This window comes from Capricornis sumatraensis, chromosome 2 (genome assembly GCF_032405125.1).
Source record: "Capricornis sumatraensis isolate serow.1 chromosome 2, serow.2, whole genome shotgun sequence".
NCBI classification, from domain to species: Eukaryota; Metazoa; Chordata; class Mammalia; order Artiodactyla; family Bovidae; genus Capricornis; species Capricornis sumatraensis.
The window spans coordinates 135062232-135080199 of record NC_091070.1 but is presented as its reverse complement, the minus strand read 5'-3'; the positions used below and the strand labels follow the sequence as shown (position 1 = coordinate 135080199).

The 17968-nt window shown below is 56.5% G+C and overlaps 1 protein-coding gene across 3 annotated transcripts in view; it reads left to right on the top strand.

Moving 5' to 3' along the window:
- The window catches only part of AMPD2 (adenosine monophosphate deaminase 2), a 31501-nt gene extending 14071 nt beyond the window's left edge, over positions 1–17430 (top strand). Inside the window, exons 2-19 of one of the 3 annotated variants that reach the window (XM_068966348.1) lie at positions 5844–5988; positions 10823–10953; positions 11180–11310; positions 11808–11876; positions 11966–12077; positions 12315–12501; positions 12718–12859; positions 12987–13076; positions 13328–13457; positions 13597–13791; positions 13878–14009; positions 14176–14339; positions 14576–14702; positions 14791–14954; positions 15238–15358; positions 15627–15800; positions 15981–16091; positions 16416–17430. In XM_068966348.1, coding sequence (XP_068822449.1) covers positions 5979–5988; positions 10823–10953; positions 11180–11310; positions 11808–11876; positions 11966–12077; positions 12315–12501; positions 12718–12859; positions 12987–13076; positions 13328–13457; positions 13597–13791; positions 13878–14009; positions 14176–14339; positions 14576–14702; positions 14791–14954; positions 15238–15358; positions 15627–15800; positions 15981–16091; positions 16416–16625 — 2400 coding nt within the window. In that variant the 5' untranslated portion in view covers positions 5844–5978 and the 3' untranslated portion in view covers positions 16626–17430. Of the gene's footprint in view, positions 1–5843; positions 5989–6773; positions 6933–10822; positions 10954–11179; positions 11311–11807; positions 11877–11965; positions 12078–12314; positions 12502–12717; positions 12860–12986; positions 13077–13327; positions 13458–13596; positions 13792–13877; positions 14010–14175; positions 14340–14575; positions 14703–14790; positions 14955–15237; positions 15359–15626; positions 15801–15980; positions 16092–16415 lie in introns of those variants that run through there. The other 2 variants (XM_068966350.1, XM_068966349.1) reach the window with 2 other exon arrangements.
- The last annotated feature ends 538 nt before the right edge of the window (positions 17431–17968 follow it).

Sequence of the window (17968 nt, the reverse complement as noted above, 5' to 3'; positions counted from 1 at the left end):
TACATACATGTTTCGAAAAGAGTGTGTTTTTGAATCAATAAGTTCCAGTTGTTGTTGTTGTTTAGTTGCTAAGTTGTGTCTGACTCTCTTGCGTCCCCATGGACTGTAGCCCGCCAGCTCCTCTCTCCTTGGAATTTTCCAGGCAAGAATACTGGAGTGGGTTGCCATTTCCTTTTCCAGCAGATCTTCCTGATTCCGGGATTGAACTCGCGTCTCCTGCATTGGCGGAGAGGGTTCTTTGCCACTGAGCCACCAGGGAAGCCCTGTGTTCCGGTAGTAATGCCAATCCCAGAGCCTGAGAAACCGTATTCTAAGTTAACAGAGTTTGAAAAATCCTGATCTAGAACAGTGGTCTCAGCTTTTGGTGTAGATTGGAATTTACCCAGAAAGCCTTTTAAAAAATACTGATTTAATGAGTCTAGAGTGCAGTCCAGGCATGAAGAGTTTAAAATTTTCCCAGGTGATTCTAACGTACAGCCAATGTGGAGAGCCACTGACCTTGAAGGATTTAACTTGCTTATTCCTCTTAGAGTGGAATTGTGAAGCAGTGTGGCCAGGGAGACTGAGAAAGTGGGGGGTAGGACGTAGGTCTCCTTGCCTGCCAGGAACTCTAAGCCATCCTTAATCATCATCTTCCTTTCTACTGCTGCGGGCCTGCATATCTGGGTATCTGGCTGAGAAGCCCTGGGCCTTGGGCCCAGACTCTCAGGGCTGATGAAGAAGGCAGCCGCCAAGGTGCCTTCCACAGTGATCATCTTTTCCCAATCAGATGTTGGCAAGTGCTTACTGAGGGAAAACAGGAGAGTCTTTGAAATTGTTACCGGCTTGGAATCTTGGCTATGAAGTTTCAGTAATTATATCTCACCAGCCCTGCCTAACCTACCCACAGTATCGGCAACGTATACCCAGGGCGGAGCTGTGCTGCAGCCTGCACTGTTCAGAGCAAGGGACTGCTGGGAACTGGGCTAGACAGTTTACATGGTTCATCTCAGTTAACCCATGCTAACTTCGAGGTAAGTGCTCTTGTCCCCAAATTACAGAACAGATAACTGCGACTTGAGGGTTAAGTATCAATAACTTGTTCAAGGTCAGATAGCTTAGTAAACAGACCAGGCGATCTTTCTTTCCACTGCCCCATAAAAGCAGCCACTGAAAGAATGTTGGGCAAAAAAGACAGGCAAATGCATGAGCTCAATAACAGCTGCACTTGTGTTGTTAAAGGGACCTCTAATTTGTTTCACAAGTGGGGAAAATATACTTGTTCCTTTTTCATCTGGGTTTCCCTGGTGGCTCAGATGGTAAAGAATCTGTCTGGAATGCAGGATACCTGGGTTCAATCCTCGGGTTGGGAAAACCCCCTGGAGACGAGAAATGCTACCCACTCCAGGATTCTTGCCTGAAAAATCCCATGGACAGAGGAGCCTGGGGGCTACAGTCTGGGGTTGCAAAGGGTCAGACATGACTGAGTGACTTAACACTTTCGCTTTCTTTCTCATCTACCACCTCTGCAAACTGCTCCTGCTTGTTTCCTAGCTTGCTGGGCTCTCAATTTCCACTACTAACCTGAGTATGGGCACTCCTGGCCCTCGTCTGACCTCTTAATTGTGTAGACCTGCTGCTGTGCATGGACCACCATGATGCCTCCTGTCTCCTGTCTTCAGCTCCTGTGCCTTTCCTGTGGCTGTTCTCCTTTATTTAGGTTTAATGTCCTGATGGAGTCAGTAAAGCATGTAGGTGCTATTCCCATTTTAGAGGTAGTGAATTGAAGCATGGAAAGGTGATCCTCATGTTAATAAACAAGTTAGAGTCAGCCAGAGCTCAGGTGTCCCAGTTCATAGCCCTTGTAACCGAAACAAAATTTTTATCTTCTTTAGCAACAGACTTTACTGTTTGAATATTTGCATAACCAAATTATTCTAAATGAAAGAAAAAAAATCACAATTTCCACTTAAGTCCTGCTTTCTGAGTTAAGAGGAAATCTTAATATCTGTCTTACACCCAGTGGTAGGGATTGTGGGTAAAGCCTTATCACCCAGCTGGAGTTTGGGGGTGGGGCCATGAAGAAGGTGGAACTTCCTTCAGGACCTTACAGTCCAAAGGAAGAGATGGTGTAAATTCACAGAGAAACAACATAGTTAAAGGAACACTCCAGCTAGTGCTGGAGAATTCAGAGCTGTTTAAAACCTAGCCTTGACTCCTGGTAGGAAAGACAATTATACACACATCTCACTGGCAGATGGATCAATTCTATAGTAGAAGAAGGGAGGAAAATTATAAAACAAACAAACTTTCAACAGAAAAGCAGAACAACAGAAATGGAGGATAGGCACTTGGAGGAGAGAAAGAGCATGAGAAAAAGCATGGAGGCAGGAGGTACAAAGTGTGCTTGGAGAAGACTGGCAAGTTTGATGTGATGGGACTGGAGTAAAAGTGAAAAGTACATGGAGGGAAGGGCTAGGAGATGAAATCAAGGAAAAGTGAAGGGCCTTGAATGACAAAGGTTTGGCAAAAGCTCATTGAAGACTTACAAACAAATACGGTTGGATACTGCTGCATGTTGCCATAAACAATGCTGGGGGGCTGGGTGGGGGGCTGGCTTCTGATAGAAGCTGAGAAAAAGCTGAACAGCTTGATTCTGAAAGGGTCTAGGCATAAGGTATGGCTTGGGAAAGCGTCAGGGCCAATGATCTCTTTGAGGCTGCCGGTGTTCTCTCCCAGGCTTACCATCTGCTGAGAGTGCTCTGGCCTCGGTAGGAGGCTGACATCACAAGTGAGCATCGGGCAAGAAGATAAGAGAAGCAGTTCTTCAGAGATGAGTGCATTGTCAGTGAGGCCTGGGGCTCAGGGAGAGCCATTCAAGAACCCATCTTGGTTACAGGCTAGGAGGTAAGGAAGCTTGTTTCAAGCTAAGGAAGATCTCAGAGGCTCAAAGGCAACATTCAGTCCCCAACATGAAAACAGCTAGAGGTTGGAGAGAATGACTCACTCCTTCATTTCCCAAACTGTTCTAGATAGACAGTGAAATCCCACCAAGATTCTTGCTGATAATGTGTAGGTGGGGAGAATGCTGCTTAACTGTAATCAGTGCAGACTTCCTAGCAGGGACAGCATATCAAAAGGCCTAGAAATAGGGAGGATTACAGGGTGAAGGGTGTGCTGCAGATAGGACTAGGGAGGGACAGGAAGGGACTAGCGAACTGGTTTGCCTTGCCACCTACGGGCTGGTTAGGTAGGTAGATCTGGATTAAGGGGGAGTCCTAAAAAGACCTGGTCCAATGCAAGATACCTCCCCGTAAAACTATGTCAAAATTTGCATTGTATCAATATAGATGATTTCCCAGGGACTTCCCAGGTGGCGGTAGCGGTAAAGAACCCGCCTGCCAATGCAGGAGATATGAGACATGGGTTTGATCCCTGGGTTGGGAAGATCCCCTGAGGAGGGGCATGGCAACCCACTCCAGTATTCTTGCCTGGAGAATTCCATGGACAGGAGCCTGGCGGGCTGTAGTTCATGGGGTTGCAAAGAGTCGGACACAACAGAAGTGATTTAGTGCAAGCACAATATAGATGACATTCTGCATGGTTTACCTGGTCCTTGATTTTTAAATTTTTTTTTTAGATTTATTTTATTCATTGTTGAGAGCACAGCAGCCTCAAAATTCTTAAAGGCCACCAAACCAATTTAGTCTGGAGTTAAAACACAGAGGAGTATTAAGTGGGTGGGGTATAGAGGCTATTATAGATTTTCATAGACTTCTGTTGCTTTCTATTTCCTTGATTATAAAAATAATGGATATGTATGGTAGACAGTTTTTAAAATGCAAGTAAGCACAAAGAAGAAAATAAATATAACCCATAATTCCACCACTCACAGATAATCATTTGTTAAATTTGTTGAGGTGGTTATTTTCTATGCATCTGTGTCAATTAGGACCATACTGTATTGTACAGATTTTTGCACCCATTTTTTCCACCCTAATTTTACATTGTAAACATTTTCACCTTATTAAGAAATTCTTCAGAACAATTTTTAATGGTTGTATTTCATTGCGTGCATATGACATAATTTAAACATTTTCCTGTTGTTGGGCTTTTAAGTTTCCAAGCTTTCTATGTGATAAACATTGCAGTTATGAACAATTCTGTGCATATTTTTCTTGCAGCTTTTTTTTAAAGAACAAATTCCTGGAAGTGGAATTACTATGTCAAATAATATGAACCTTTTTAAGACTCTTGATTTCAGAAAAATTCTACCAGTGTTTACAACCACCAGTAGGACATGTATGTGTCCCATTTCACTAACCACACCCTTGCCTGCTTTAGGACTCTTTTCTCATTAATCTTTGCTAATTTGATGGGTTAGCATGGTTCTCCTTGTTCTCTTTTTAGTTTTATTGATTCTGTGTGAGGTGAACCTTTCCCCCTTGTTTACAGAGACTTTTTTTTTTTTTTTTTTTTTTTTTAGTTGTCCAGGGTGAAGAGCATTAGGCAGGGATCAACGGAGGCAATACTAGATTCAGGTAGAGAATAGGGTTCAGGGTCCACAATCCAGCCTGGGCGGATGGAGGAGGAGGCAGAGTTTGGGAAGGAATTTGGCTGCAGGGATGGTGAGGACTGGGAGGAGCTAGACAAACAGCATTAATACAGCTGGGTTTGGGGGACAAAGGGCTCCCACAAGGTGGAGAATAGGAAAAAGACTGAGCTGCTAATACATTAGGTCCTTTCCCCCACAGGTTTCCTTTAAACCTGGTGGTAGGATTCTTTGCCACTTGGGAGTAGGGGTGCTGGTTAGGGGGGGTATCTGCAGTCCCCAGAATAGCCCAGCACACCTTCTTTATAGGTGACAGGTGAATCAACTGAGAGTGTAAAGGGAATCAAGTATAAAGGGCACTGAGGCCAAGGACACAGCAATAATAGGGAACATTGAGTGTAACTAAAGCCAGGCACTTCTGTTACTTCATTTATCCTAACAGCTTATAAAGTAGGGTCTCACACTCATTTTATAGAGGAAATAGAAGAAGCACAGAGAAGTTAACAATATTCCCAAGGGCAGTCAGGAAGTAGGTGGAGTCTGGAATTGAACCCAGGCATTCTGGCTACAGAGCCTGAGCTCTTGACCAACAAGTACACAGATAAATGTGGGAATAGGAGCCAGAACTGCAGGGCACACCCTGCCCAGGTACGCTTGCCTGAGTAAGAAAGACGACCTAGAATAAGAATGCGGGGAAGGGCTTCAGCTAAAAGAGAATCCTGGGACTATAATAATAGCTGTCTTTTATTGGGCACTGGCTTTTTGCCCAGCATCGTGCAAAGGTGCTTAACGTTTAATTCTCACAATAACCCCTTTGAGTGAGGTACTGCGATTACCCCATCACTTTACTGGTGAGGAAGCTGACGCACAGAAGTTACCCAAGACGTTGCCGGGCGGATGCTGAGTGGCTGCTGCCCACGTGGCGCCGGGGAGAGCGAAAATGGCGGGGGCGGGGCCGAATAGCGGGGGCGGGCCCGGGCAGGGGCGGGGCCACGGACCTGGCTGGGCCTGGGGCTGCGGAGGAGAGCGCCGTCGCTAGGGCGGTTTTGGTGGGGTCGCACCTGTTGCGTGACTCCCTCACGGTCCAGCTACCGGAATCCGACCCCGAATACCCTGAAAGTGTGGAGAGAAGTCCAGACGAGTTCCGGGTCCCGCTTTCTGGGGAGCACGTGGTCTGCCCGCCTCCCGAGTGCCGGGCTGGGGGGTCGGGGCTCCGGGGTCTACAAGGCCAGTGCAGCGGCCCAGGTCGGCAGGGGGCCCGCCTCCAACCAGCCAGCAATTTTGAAAGACTGTCTTACTTCTCCCATCTCAGTGCCAGGGCAGAGGCCCTTGGAGCCACTTGGCAGGGTCTGGACCCTAGCCCTCCTCCCTTCCCTCGTGACCGGGTTTCCAGGCGGTGCAGACCCTGGCGAACAGACTCCCTGGTTCCCCCCAGGGCTCGAGCAGCATGGCCTCAGGTGAGTGTGTGCATGTGAAGGGGGGCAGGGTCTCTGGGACAGAGAAGTGCAGTGGCCAGAGTGACAATAGGGTGGACAGTGCCTTCAGACCCAGGGAAGGCGGTCGGCTCCTGGGGAGCGGCCAGGAGAGCAGAGCCTGAGTGGAAAGACAGAAGGAAATGTCAGAAGCCATTGGGGTCGCTTTTCCCAGACCCCAGAGAAAGCCCCTGCCTCCTGGCCTCCCTGTCTTCTAAGAGGGCAGCTTCTGTGGACAGTGGAATTTTCCCAAGACAGGCTCCTCCCTACTGGACTGGGATTCTCAGTTTACCCCATCCTCCCAGAACTGAGCCACCTGGGGCCGGAGGTTCAGATAAGGAAAAAAGGGGATTTTGCCCCAGAGGGGCTGTGTTTTCAACGGAGTCCGCTGACCCTGAGAGAAATGTGTTCTGAGCCTGGGGTACCTGCGCTGGATCCCTCTCTCTATTATCTTTTTCCTCCCAGGCTGGCTGGACCAGTTAGCCTGAACTTTGACTCTCTTGCTCCAGAGCCCTGGCTCATAGCGGGGTTAGTAGGGTGCTTGGGGCTGGCCCATCCCCCTCACCTCCACCCCCTCAGGCCCAGCTACCATCAGTCGAGTCACTCCAGGGATTGAGAAAGGGAGGGATAAGGGGCAGGGATGGAGGCCGCCCCTTCCTGAGGTTGCCTAGACAACATCAGAAATCGTGGCCAGGGCCTCTTCCGCCTGCGGGGCCTCTGCTTCCTGCATCAGTCACTCCCGCTGGGGGCGGGGCGGAGGAAGGGGTTGGATGTGGCAGAGCCAAGCCCAGCTGGTGCAGCTCAGACTACCCCCGCGGGCTCCGCGGCAGCCTGAGCCATGGCATCTTATTCATCTGGCCCCGGCAACCCCAAGGCCAAATATCCCTTTAAGAAGCGGGCCAGCCTCCAGGTTTCCTTTGCAGTACCAGGTGAGTGTATGCCTCCTGTCCTCAGTCTGGCCCTGCTCCCCACCCTCACCTCTCACCCAGGCCACTGGTCCCCTAACGAGGGGGACTTCTCTCACACCTTCTCGGCAGTGATGCCCCTTGTCCTCTTCCCAGGGACAGCTGGCTTGGGAGGTGGTTTGGGGACGGAGGTGGGGTGCATGGTGACTGGTTTCCGTGTCAGGGATGCGGTCCTCTGTAATGAGGAGTGGGCGTGGGTGTGGGTGCAGCAAGAGTGTATTTTCACACGTGTCCGTGTGTGGCTGTGCTAAGACTGTTTGCATGTGGAGTGTGTGTGGAGTGGGGGATGTGTGGGACTGACTGGTTTGCGGACTGGCCACACTGCTGGCGGCTGTGTGGTTACCGGGCAGACTCGGGCTGTCCTCCTGAGGTTAGTTTCTCTTTCCAGGATCCCAGATCTCGAACCCTCTTACTGGGCGCCTGACATTAGGGCACACTTACTGCTGTGGGCATCCAGGGGCTGAAGGCTCAGCTGTATCTATTGTTTGCAGTTTGTTCGTTTCTGGTCTGTCTTGCGAGCTTCCTCCGAAGTGTGGGGTGCCCTTGGGCCGGGCCAGTGCTGGGCTCAGGCTGGGGCTGCTGCTCGCCTGTGTGTGCTCCTGCACCCTCGGGTTCGGCTCCCACTCCAGTAGACATCTCTGTACCATTTGGAGCTGGCAGCATGGTGCAGCTGTGCCCATCTTCCTGAGAGCTCCACTGCCCAGATCTGTGTTTGCTGAGGGAATCTACCTGCTGTCTGCTGGTCTCAGGCCTGTGGCTAAGGGAAGCCCACCCCTACTTTGATGACCAGGTCAAGCCAGTATTCCGCATCCCCCCAGCAGCTATCTGTACTCGTAGCCTGATTTTTCTTTTGCCTACCTTCTGTTTTTCTTATGCTCCTGAAGATGGTGGCCTGAGTTCTGTATTGGCCCGAGGGGCTCTGTTCTCTGTGCCCAGGTCTGTGCCCCCACAGGGTGTGTCCCCTGAGGCTAGATTTGTCCACATTTGGGTGGTCGCATGGTGGGAGCAACTGATGCTTGTAGGTCAAAGCCTTGAGTAGTCTCTGCCTACTGGGGCAGCCTTGGCAGTGAGTGAGGGGCTCTGGTCAAGTGGGTAGACGGGTTGGCAAGAATCTTGGAGTTAATGGGAATGGCTAGGGCGTAGCCCCTGTGACTTTTGGCCACCTCTCCCACGCCGTGTGTGTGTGTGTGTGTGTGTGTGTGGTGCTGTGGCACAGACCCTGGGAGAAAGTGACCAGTAGGCAACTGGTCCTCAGGGAGCGTGGTGGTTACTGCCTGTCTGTCACCCTTAGTGAGCCCTGGCAGTCCTTTATGGTGGCCTAACAGCCTGAGGGGATGGTGCTGCTTGCTAGGACCTGTCCGGGCCACCCCAGCATTTCTGAGGAGGCCATGGGTCACCCTGCTAGGAGAGGTGGTTGAGATCAGGGCCTCTGTGTCAGTTCTGCTGATTTGATGCAGACCAGTCCTGGGGGTCTGTGGCCAGCCTGTCTGGAGGGGTTAGAAAAGGGGAGGATTGGGTAGGATCAGGGTTCTTGGGGGGAATACAAAAGCCTTAGGCTGTGCCTTGAACTCTGAGGGCCGAGCTAGTGTCCATCTTTCCCTCCTTTTTCTGCTCTGCTCTCTTCCAAGTTAGAGATAGTGTCCCCACCCCACCCATTCTGTTCCCTTCACGCCCTCAGTCCTGTGTGCCTCTCTGTGCTGGGACCCGAAGCTCCACCCACCCCCAGTGGGCGGGACTGGGTGTGGGAAGTGTGTGGAGGGTCCCAGGAGTTCCTAATCACAGATGATGGGGCTTTCCAGAATGCTTGCAGAGCCATATCTCTGTGTGCCTTATGGTAGCTGTGGCTAGGCAGGGCAGGACCCCTTATCACCCCGTAGTAGGCAGACTTGAAGCCCCCGGATGGTAGAGACTCACCAGTAATTGGGAACAGAGTTAAACTTAAGTCCTCCAAATTCTAGCCCTATGTCTGAACCTCTCTTCCCAGGCATTCTGTCCCTGACAATAGGCTTGGAGAAGAGTTGGAGGTCTAGGGGGCTGAGAACTGGTCTCCTCTGGGGCAGCAGGGAAGCTCCATAAACTGGTTGCTCCCTGGACTGAGTGTCTACCCCAGCTGCCAGCCAGCACGTCCCCCCTGCAGAGGCCCTGTCTCTCCCAAGGGACCCCATAGTCAGGGGCCCAGAGGACAGTGGCGAGCAAAACAAGGCCACTGGGCAGAGGGAGCTGACAGGGGTATTGGGGTGTGGAGCCCAGGAGGGCTGCTGCCCTCTCCTGCCCTTTGGTCAGCCAGGCCCTGGATGCTATCCCCTAGGGCACTGCATTTTAAGGGGGCTTGTCCTTTCCCTGCCAGCCCGCCCTGCCCATATCGGCCTGCTCTGCTCCTCCCCCTCGGGGGCCCCACTTTGGGCTGGGCCCTGGCACTGTGGAGGTTAAGGCCCTGTTCAGTTTGGGGGTTTCTCTCATTTCTCAGCTGTGCTACTCCTTCCCTTGATTTCTGAGCTCCCCTGAGCTTCCCCAGCCCCCTGCTTGCCAGCATCCCAGGGTCTCCCCTGCACGCAGCTGCACTTGGTACAGCCCGTGCCGGCCCCTGAGCTGTCCTGGGGGACTGGCTGCAGCTCCACTCAGCAAACAGGCGGGCGAGGGGCACAGGGCTGCTGGCCGGCGCCGCCTGACTTGGCAGGTAGGACCCAGGCAGGCAGCAGGGTGTGTGTGTGGGGGGCTAGATCCTAGATCTGGGACAGATATCCCCTCTTCTTTTTTTCCAGCTGTGGGACAGGACTCAGGTTTTTGGGAAGCAGCCTGGAGACTTCAAAGCGCGCCACCTGGGTAGAGCTTCCAGTCCATCCCTGAGCCACAGTGGGGAGGGGAAAGGAGGGTGCTGAAGGGGAGCACCCCAGAGCTGGCTTGAGAGCTTCCTGCTGGGGAGGGTGGCTTGGGGAGCCCAGGGAGGGTTCTTGGGGGTGGGCTGGGAGCTCAGGCAGCCTCTCTAGACTCTTCAGCATCAAGGTCTTTAGTGCCAGCCTCCTCTGAAAGCTGAGAAATCCTTCCCTCTGTGGAGAGAGACTCCGGCTGCCGATCCTCCCTTCCCCTGGCCCTCCCCAGGGCCTCCGGCCCAGATCCTGGGGCCTCTGAGTGGCGCAGACTGTTTGTGGCAGCTCCCTTTGGAGGGGCAGCCAGCAGTGGGAGGGGCAGGCTGAGGCCAGGCCACATCTTGGCAGCTCTGGGGTCCTGGGGGAGAGGGCAGGCCTCCCAGGAGGAGGTCAGGGTCCTGCTCTCAACCAAGTCCTCCACTTCCTCTTCTCCTCTTCCCTCGGGGGCTGGTCCCCAGGCCAGAGCCGAGTGGCAGCTGTGGCTCCCCTAGGCTCTGTAGGTCTAGGTCAGCCTGCCCTCGAGAGGCTGTCTGCTCATCCAGTGGCAGGTCTGACCCTGGACTGTCTGCCGTGGAAGCTGTGCGCTGGGCTTCGCTGGTGTGGATGAGCGCCTGGAGAGAGAGAGAGAGTGAGAGTGTGTATATGTGTGCATGGACACGTGGGTGCTGCCTGTAGCAGGTACTCACCTGGAGGTTCTCTCACGGCCCGATGGAGTGGCCCCTAGTGCAGGATTCAGATTTTTATTCCTGGGGTGAATGAGTCTGTTTGTTGTAGGGGCAGACTCTTAGCCCCACCCCCGAACCTGGAATGAGTTGAGGGGTCCCGGGGCCAGACTGCAGGTGAGGTCCACGGGTGGGCTCACGCCTCAGCCTCTGAGTGGGACTGGCCTCTCTCTGGGGCTGGCCTCGGGTAATGCCGGGGCCCAGGGCTTCCAGTGCACCCAGGCCCTTCCCCGCACCCTTTGACCCTGCATCACTGTCTCCACAGAGGCTCGGGGTGGGCTGGGGGCCCCTCCGCTACAGTCTGCCCGATCCCTGCCAGGCCCTGCCCCCTGCCTCAAGCACTTCCCGCTCGACCTGCGCACGTCCATGGATGGCAAATGCAAGGAGATCGCCGAGGTATCGCTTGGCACCACCCCCTGCGTTTTCCCCCACTCACCCCGTCGCTGCCTCCATGCCTGGTCCCTGCTCCCTGCACCCCTGCACCTCAAGCTGTCCCCTTACTTTATATTTGGCTCTGCCCTGATCCCTAGGTTGTCCCAGGTACCCCCAGCCCCCTGTGCCCTCCCCACATCCCTGGACCCTGATGGCTCGGCCACACTGACCCTTCCTTCCCTCCCACCAGGAGCTGTTCAGCCGCTCCCTGGCTGAAAGTGAGCTCCGCAGCGCCCCTTACGAGTTCCCGGAGGAGAGCCCCATCGAGCAGCTGGAGGAGCGGAGGCAGCGCTTGGAGCGGCAGATCAGCCAGGATGTCAAGTGAGCCCCCAGCTGCAGAGCCAGGCGGCCGCAGGGCAGGGGCTCGGCCAGGCCGCTGCCGCTGCCGGGTGCAGGGGCACAGCCAGGCGGCGGCTGTGGGGTTGTGGGGAGGGGACAGGGCAGTCCGCCCAGCATCCGTCTCTTTCCACCTGGGCTCTTGTGGAGCCCCGCCGTTGTTCTCGTCCAACCAGTCCTCCCCCTGGGCCGCCCCCGGGAGGTGGCCCAGAGTAGTGGTGTTCAGACATAGGCTTTGGGGTCAGGCTGCTGGGCTCTGCCCGGTTCAGCTTTTTGCCCACCAATGTGTCCTGGAACATGTTGCTTAACTTCTGGGTGTGTTTTCTCATCTCTGATGTGGGGTGAGAGCAGCCTGCGTGGCCCAGGGTTCTTCAGCCCTGTGAGGGCCACACGTAACCACACACACGGCACCTCGGACAGTGCAGGGCCCTGGCTGGGAGCACGGGCCTCTTCATGTGCCTGCCCTCTCCTCTCACCTCCAGGCTGGAGCCGGACATCCTGCTTCGGGCCAAGCAAGATTTCCTGAAGACTGACAGTGACTCAGACTTCCAGTGAGGAGGGCAGAGGGGCACGGGGGCTGCGGGGCTGGGGCCTGTCCCTCTGCTGCCTCCAGCCCCTCCCTTGTCCTCCCCACTTATAGGCTCTACAGGGAGAAAGGTGAGGGGCAGGGTGACCGGGGCCTGTGGGAGCGCGACGCGGTGCTGGAGCGGGAGTTTCAGCGGGTGACCATCTCCGGAGAGGAGAAGTGTGGGGTGAGTGTCCCCGTCCTTGCATCCTGCTGGGCTCCCCAAGTCTGGGGCTATGGGGATAGAGGCTAGAGGGGCTGCTTCTCTTTCTAAAAGTTGGAGAGGCAGAGGCTCTGGTTGGGAGCTAGTCACCCTGTTGAGCATAGAATGGTCTGAGTGTTTCTAGGGTATGGGCCCCAGGAAGGAGGTGAGAGCGGGCTGGGTCTGGGACCGAGGAGAGCGTATCCACATCTCTGTCTCCAGGTGCCCTTCACAGACCTGCTGGATGCGGCCAAGAGCGTGGTGCGGGCGCTGTTCATCCGGGAGAAGTACATGGCCCTGTCGCTGCAGAGCTTCTGCCCCACCACCCGCCGGTACCTGCAGCAGCTGGCCGAGAAGCCCCTGGAGACACGCACCTACGAGCAGGGCCCCGACACCCCCGTGTCCGCTGGTGGGACCCCCCATCCCTGTCCTACTCCATGTGCCCTGGCATCCCAGCCGCCCTGAGCTGGGTGCCCAGGAACCTCAGCCTGCCTCCTCCTTCCCAGCCTCTTGGCATGCAGGGTTGGGAGGCAGGGACAGGAGCTGTCCTGCTGGGGCCTCTGGGCCGGGAAGCAGGTGGCCTGGAAGAGCTCTGGCCCTGACTTCACCCTCCTCACCCTTGCAGATGCCCCGGTGCACCCACCAGTGCTGGAGCAGCACCCCTATGAGCACTGTGAGCCAAGCACCATGCCAGGGGACCTGGGCTTGGGTCTGCGCATGGTGCGGGGCGTGGTTCATGTGTACACCCGCAGGGAACCTGATGAGCAGTAAGAGGGGTGTAGGGTGTGCTGGGGGCCGTGGAGGGGTGGCAACTAAGAGGGATGGCCTTGGCTCAGGAGGGCCCGCAGGGCCTCCTGGCTTGCTCTGCTCACTCAAGCTCCCCTTACACACCAGCTGCTCAGAGGTGGAGCTACCATATCCCGACCTGCAGGAATTTGTGGCAGATGTCAATGTGCTGATGGCTCTGATCATCAATGGCCCCATGTGAGTCCGCGCCTGTCCCAGACACTCAGCTCCTCTCCCCGCTTGGATTTTTCCAGTCTGGCCCCAGACACCTGTCACCCAGTCTCACCCTTTCATAGTCCCTAAGTCCTAGACATCCCCCGTCTTCGGCTGCTGTCCCCTTAGCAGCCCCATTCCTGACCCTCTGGCTCCTGCCCTCGACTCTGCCGCCTAGGCCCTCCCGGGTGCCTCCCTGCATGCCTGAGCCCCTGCCTGGTTCTTCTCCTGCCCAGAAAGTCATTCTGTTACCGCCGGCTCCAGTACCTGAGCTCCAAGTTCCAGATGCACGTGCTGCTCAACGAAATGAAGGAGCTGGCCGCGCAGAAGAAGGTGCCACACCGAGATTTCTACAACATCCGCAAGGTGAGCCCTCCCCACCCGACTGACCCAGCCCCCGTGCCCAGCCTCCCCCTCCACGGCCTGCCCACCTCCCCAACATCCAGTTTGGAGAGTCTTCTCCCATCCCACCGTCCAGGCCCCAGCAGTCCCTGTTCCATCGCAGGTGGACACGCACATCCATGCCTCATCCTGCATGAACCAGAAGCATCTGCTGCGCTTCATCAAACGGGCGATGAAGCGGCACCTGGAGGAGATCGTGCACGTGGAGCAGGGTCGTGAGCAGACGCTACGGGAGGTCTTCGAGAGCATGAACCTCACAGCCTACGACCTGAGTGTGGACACGCTCGACGTGCACGCCGTCAGTCCACGGCACGGGGGCTGAGAGGCTGGGCTGGTGTGCAGGCTGGGGTTCAGGGGTGACCTGGGCTGGCCTTTCTCCCCCAGGACAGAAACACCTTCCATCGCTTTGACAAGTTCAATGCCAAATACAACCCCATTGGGGAGTCTGTCCTCCGAGAGATCTTCATCAAGACGGACAACAGGGTTTCTGGGAAGTACTTTGCTCACATCATCAAGGTGAGGAGGAGGGCAGCCCCCCCTGACTGAGTGAGAGCCTGGGTGGCTGGGGGTTTGCGGGGTGGGTGAGAGGCGTGAAGAGGTCGGATGGAGCGTGCCTCGTGGGCACCGGGACAGGGATGGGGGAGAAGCCTGAGGGTGACAGTTGCCCACGCATGCTGCTCAGGAGGTGATGTCCGACCTGGAGGAGAGCAAATACCAGAACGCAGAGCTGCGGCTCTCTATCTACGGCCGCTCAAGAGACGAGTGGGACAAGCTAGCACGCTGGGCCGTCATGCACCGTGTACACTCCCCCAACGTGCGCTGGCTCGTGCAGGTGCCCCGCCTCTTGTGAGTGTCCCTGGGCGTGGGAGGGAACGTGGCGGGCAGAGGTCATGGGGCCAGGGCTGGCCTCCTGCCCTCTGGGATGGCTGACCCTCCCCCATCCCAGCCGAGCCCTCGGAACAGGAGGGAGCCCTGGCTCCACTCACGGTCTCTCCAGCCCCTCTCACTCAGTATGGCTCAGAAGTGCTTCTGTGGTTCTGCCCTGACCTGCGTGCGCCTGTGTACCTACATCTCACCCGCAGCGATGTGTACCGGACCAAGGGCCAGCTGGCCAACTTCCAGGAGATGCTGGAGAACATCTTCCTGCCGTTGTTCGAGGCCACCATCCACCCTGCCAGCCACCCGGAGCTGCATCTCTTCCTGGAGCATGTGAGGGGGTGGCCCGGGTCTGGGTGTGGGGAGGACACTGCCTCAGGCCCGGCTGTAGCTCTGGGCCTGACCCAGCGTCCTGGGCCAGGTGGATGGCTTTGACAGTGTGGATGATGAGTCGAAGCCCGAGAACCACGTCTTCAACCTGGAGAGCCCGCTCCCTGAGGCTTGGGTGGAGGAGGACAACCCGCCCTACGCCTACTACCTGTACTACACCTTTGCCAACATGGCCGTGCTGAACCACCTCCGCAGGTGCCTGCCCTGGGCTCCACGCCTCTACCCGCCTGGCTAGCCCTCAGTCCGCGGGCCTTGCTCCGGGCCCGCCCCGGGGCCTGCTGGGGCCCCCTGACCCACCTCTTACCCCATTCTTGGATCTGACGGGTTGTTTCTCTGCCCCTGGGGCTCTGCAGTTCAACCCTTGCAGCCAAGAACCTACCCCTGACCCTTGGTCCTCAGCCCACAGAGTCACTGGGTTGGGGTTCAGGAGCCTGGGCGCACCAGGCTTGGGACCCAACTCTGTCTTCTGGCCCCCCAGACAGAGGGGCTTCCATACGTTCGTGCTGAGGCCACACTGCGGGGAGGCGGGGCCCATCCACCACCTGGTGTCGGCCTTCATGCTGGCTGAGAACATCTCGCATGGGCTGCTTCTGCGCAAGGTCAGGCTCTGCACCCCTGCCTGCCCCATCCCAGAGGCTCCCCTCCTCCCTGCCCATCAGGCCTCTTCAGCAGCTGGTCCTCCTCACCCACCCCCAGCTGGGACCCCAGCCTCCACACCAAGGCCCCAATTCGGAACCTGGCTGTAACCGACCCTCTGCAACTCCTGCCCAGCCTGGACTGCCCCCAAACCTGCACTGTGGCCTGTACCCCTCGGAACCAGCTGTCCTCCCCAACCTGATAGGCCCACCCTACCTGTCGCCCGCCCAGGCCCCGGTCCTGCAGTACCTGTACTACCTGGCCCAGGTCGGCATCGCCATGTCCCCGCTCAGCAACAACAGCCTCTTCCTCAGCTACCACCGGAACCCGCTACCCGAGTACCTGTCCCGCGGCCTCATGGTCTCGCTGTCCACGGACGATCCCCTGCAGTTCCATTTCACCAAGGTCAGCGCCTGGCAGGCAGCCAGGCAGGTGTCCTGGGGCACAAAGGCCACCTGGACTGAGGAGCCTCGGGGCTGGTGCTGCCCTCTGCTGCTGGAGCGCAGCGTGCCTACTGGTCAGGCCCTGGGAGGGGGTGGGCAGCAGGCCCCGGTGCACCTGCCTGAGGGAACCTGGCCCCTGCAGGAGCCGCTGATGGAGGAGTATAGCATCGCCACCCAGGTGTGGAAGCTCAGCTCCTGTGACATGTGTGAGCTGGCACGCAACAGCGTGCTCATGAGTGGCTTCTCCCACAAGGTACCACACCCCCTCGCCATCCCTCTCCTCCCCTGCTCTGCATTTGGGAAGGTCCCGGGGGTGCTGAGCTCGGAGGTGAAGAATCTGCCTGCAATGTAGGAGACTCGGCTTCAGTCCCTGGGTTGGAAAGATTACCTGGAGGAACAAATGGCAACCCACTCCAGTATTCTTGACTGGGAAGTCCCATGGACAGAGGAGCCTGGTGGGCTGTAGTCCATGGGGTCACACAGTCAGACATGACCAAGTCACTAACACACACAGACTCATAGGGCTGCTGGCCTCTCAGAGCGGGCTGCAGCCCTGCACCTTACCCTGCCCCTCCAGGTGAAGAGCCACTGGCTGGGACCCAACTATACCAAGGAGGGCCCCGAGGGCAACGACATCCGCCGCACCAACGTGCCGGACATCCGCGTGGGCTACCGCCACGAGACCCTGTGCCAGGAGCTGGCGCTCATCACGCAGGCCGTGCAGAGCGAGATGCTGGAGACCATCCCGGAGGAGGCAGGCATCACCATGAGCCCCGGGCCTCAGTGAGCCCGGCCCCTGCAGTGCCCTTCATCTCGGCACCTTGCCCACATTCTGTCTGCAGACCCCTCCCAGCCTGTTCTGGTCTCTGCATGTGTCGTTCTTCCTTGTTCTGTCCTGCATGTTTCTACCTGTGTCTGTCCCTGTGCCACCCCAGGGCGAGTGGAGCTGCTTTGCCCTCGTCTTGGCTCATGTGGCACCTGAGGGTCCAGGTTTGAGGTCTGCCCCACTGGAAGCTCTGTCCCAGGATCCTCTGTAGCCTGACCAGTCCTTCGAGCATCTGAGAGCTTGGGATGGTTGTGGGGGGCTGGCCCCTCTAACCCTTGAGGTCCTGCTTGGGCAAATTCAGCCTTTGACTGGAGCTTGAATTCAGGCCCCCGTCTTATTTATGTGGCTGGGGAGGCAGTCAGGTGTGGCCTGTACACATATGTTGTGGGCATGGGCTGCCTGGGATCTGTGAGCTCCAGCAGCTCCTCGGCAGGTAGGGTTGGCTGAGTCCCAGCCTTGGCTTCCTGGACTCAGGCCCTGGAGGTGCTGGACCACCACCTCTGCCAAGTCACTGCCCAGCAGCTTTCTCTGTCCTTTTTCTGGTCTGTGTGCTCCTCTGGTGTCAGCTTCCTGTGCCTCTGTGGGAGGGGGTAGCCGCCCTGTGCCATGTCTGGGGCCCTTGTAGCAGGAGGGTTCTGGATCTTCCCTGAGGATAGTAACCCCACTGTGGTCCCCAGAGTTTTGACCACACCCGGATCCCCCCTGGTCCCTTGTGTTGTGATATGGACTGAGGCCTTTGCTGTGAAATGCAGTGTTTCATACAATCCCATCTTTCCTAGTGCATGAGAAATAAAGATTATTTAAGTAATGAGGCAGGTGGAGTCTCTGTTGGGAGAGGGAGACCTGTGGTGAATGCTGGCTGAGGTTGGATCCAGGAGCATTATGGATGGAGGGACAGCAAGTTCTGAGGGGAACGAATGGACTTGACTGTTAATGCGTGTGGAAACTGACAGAGGAAGCAAGGTGGGAGGAGAGGCCCACCAGGGACCCGACTGCTGTCCCTAGGCCCTCATCCAGCCCGGCCCACCCCCTCTGAAGTGGACGCTTGGATCCAGGTCTGGGGCACATCCATATCACATCATTTTGTGGAGTAGCATCCCCTTTCCACTTTCTCCATCCTCCTGCCTCCCAGCCTCCAGTAGATGTGGGAATATGCGCTTACATGCAACCCTGAGGCCAGTGGTTCTGCAACTCCAGGAGCATCAGGCTCTTCTGGGGAGCTTGTTTAAAATGCCATTTCCAGGTCCTGCCCTCAGAGACTCTGAGTCAGTAGGTGGGAGGCGTAGTGCAGAAATCTGCATGTT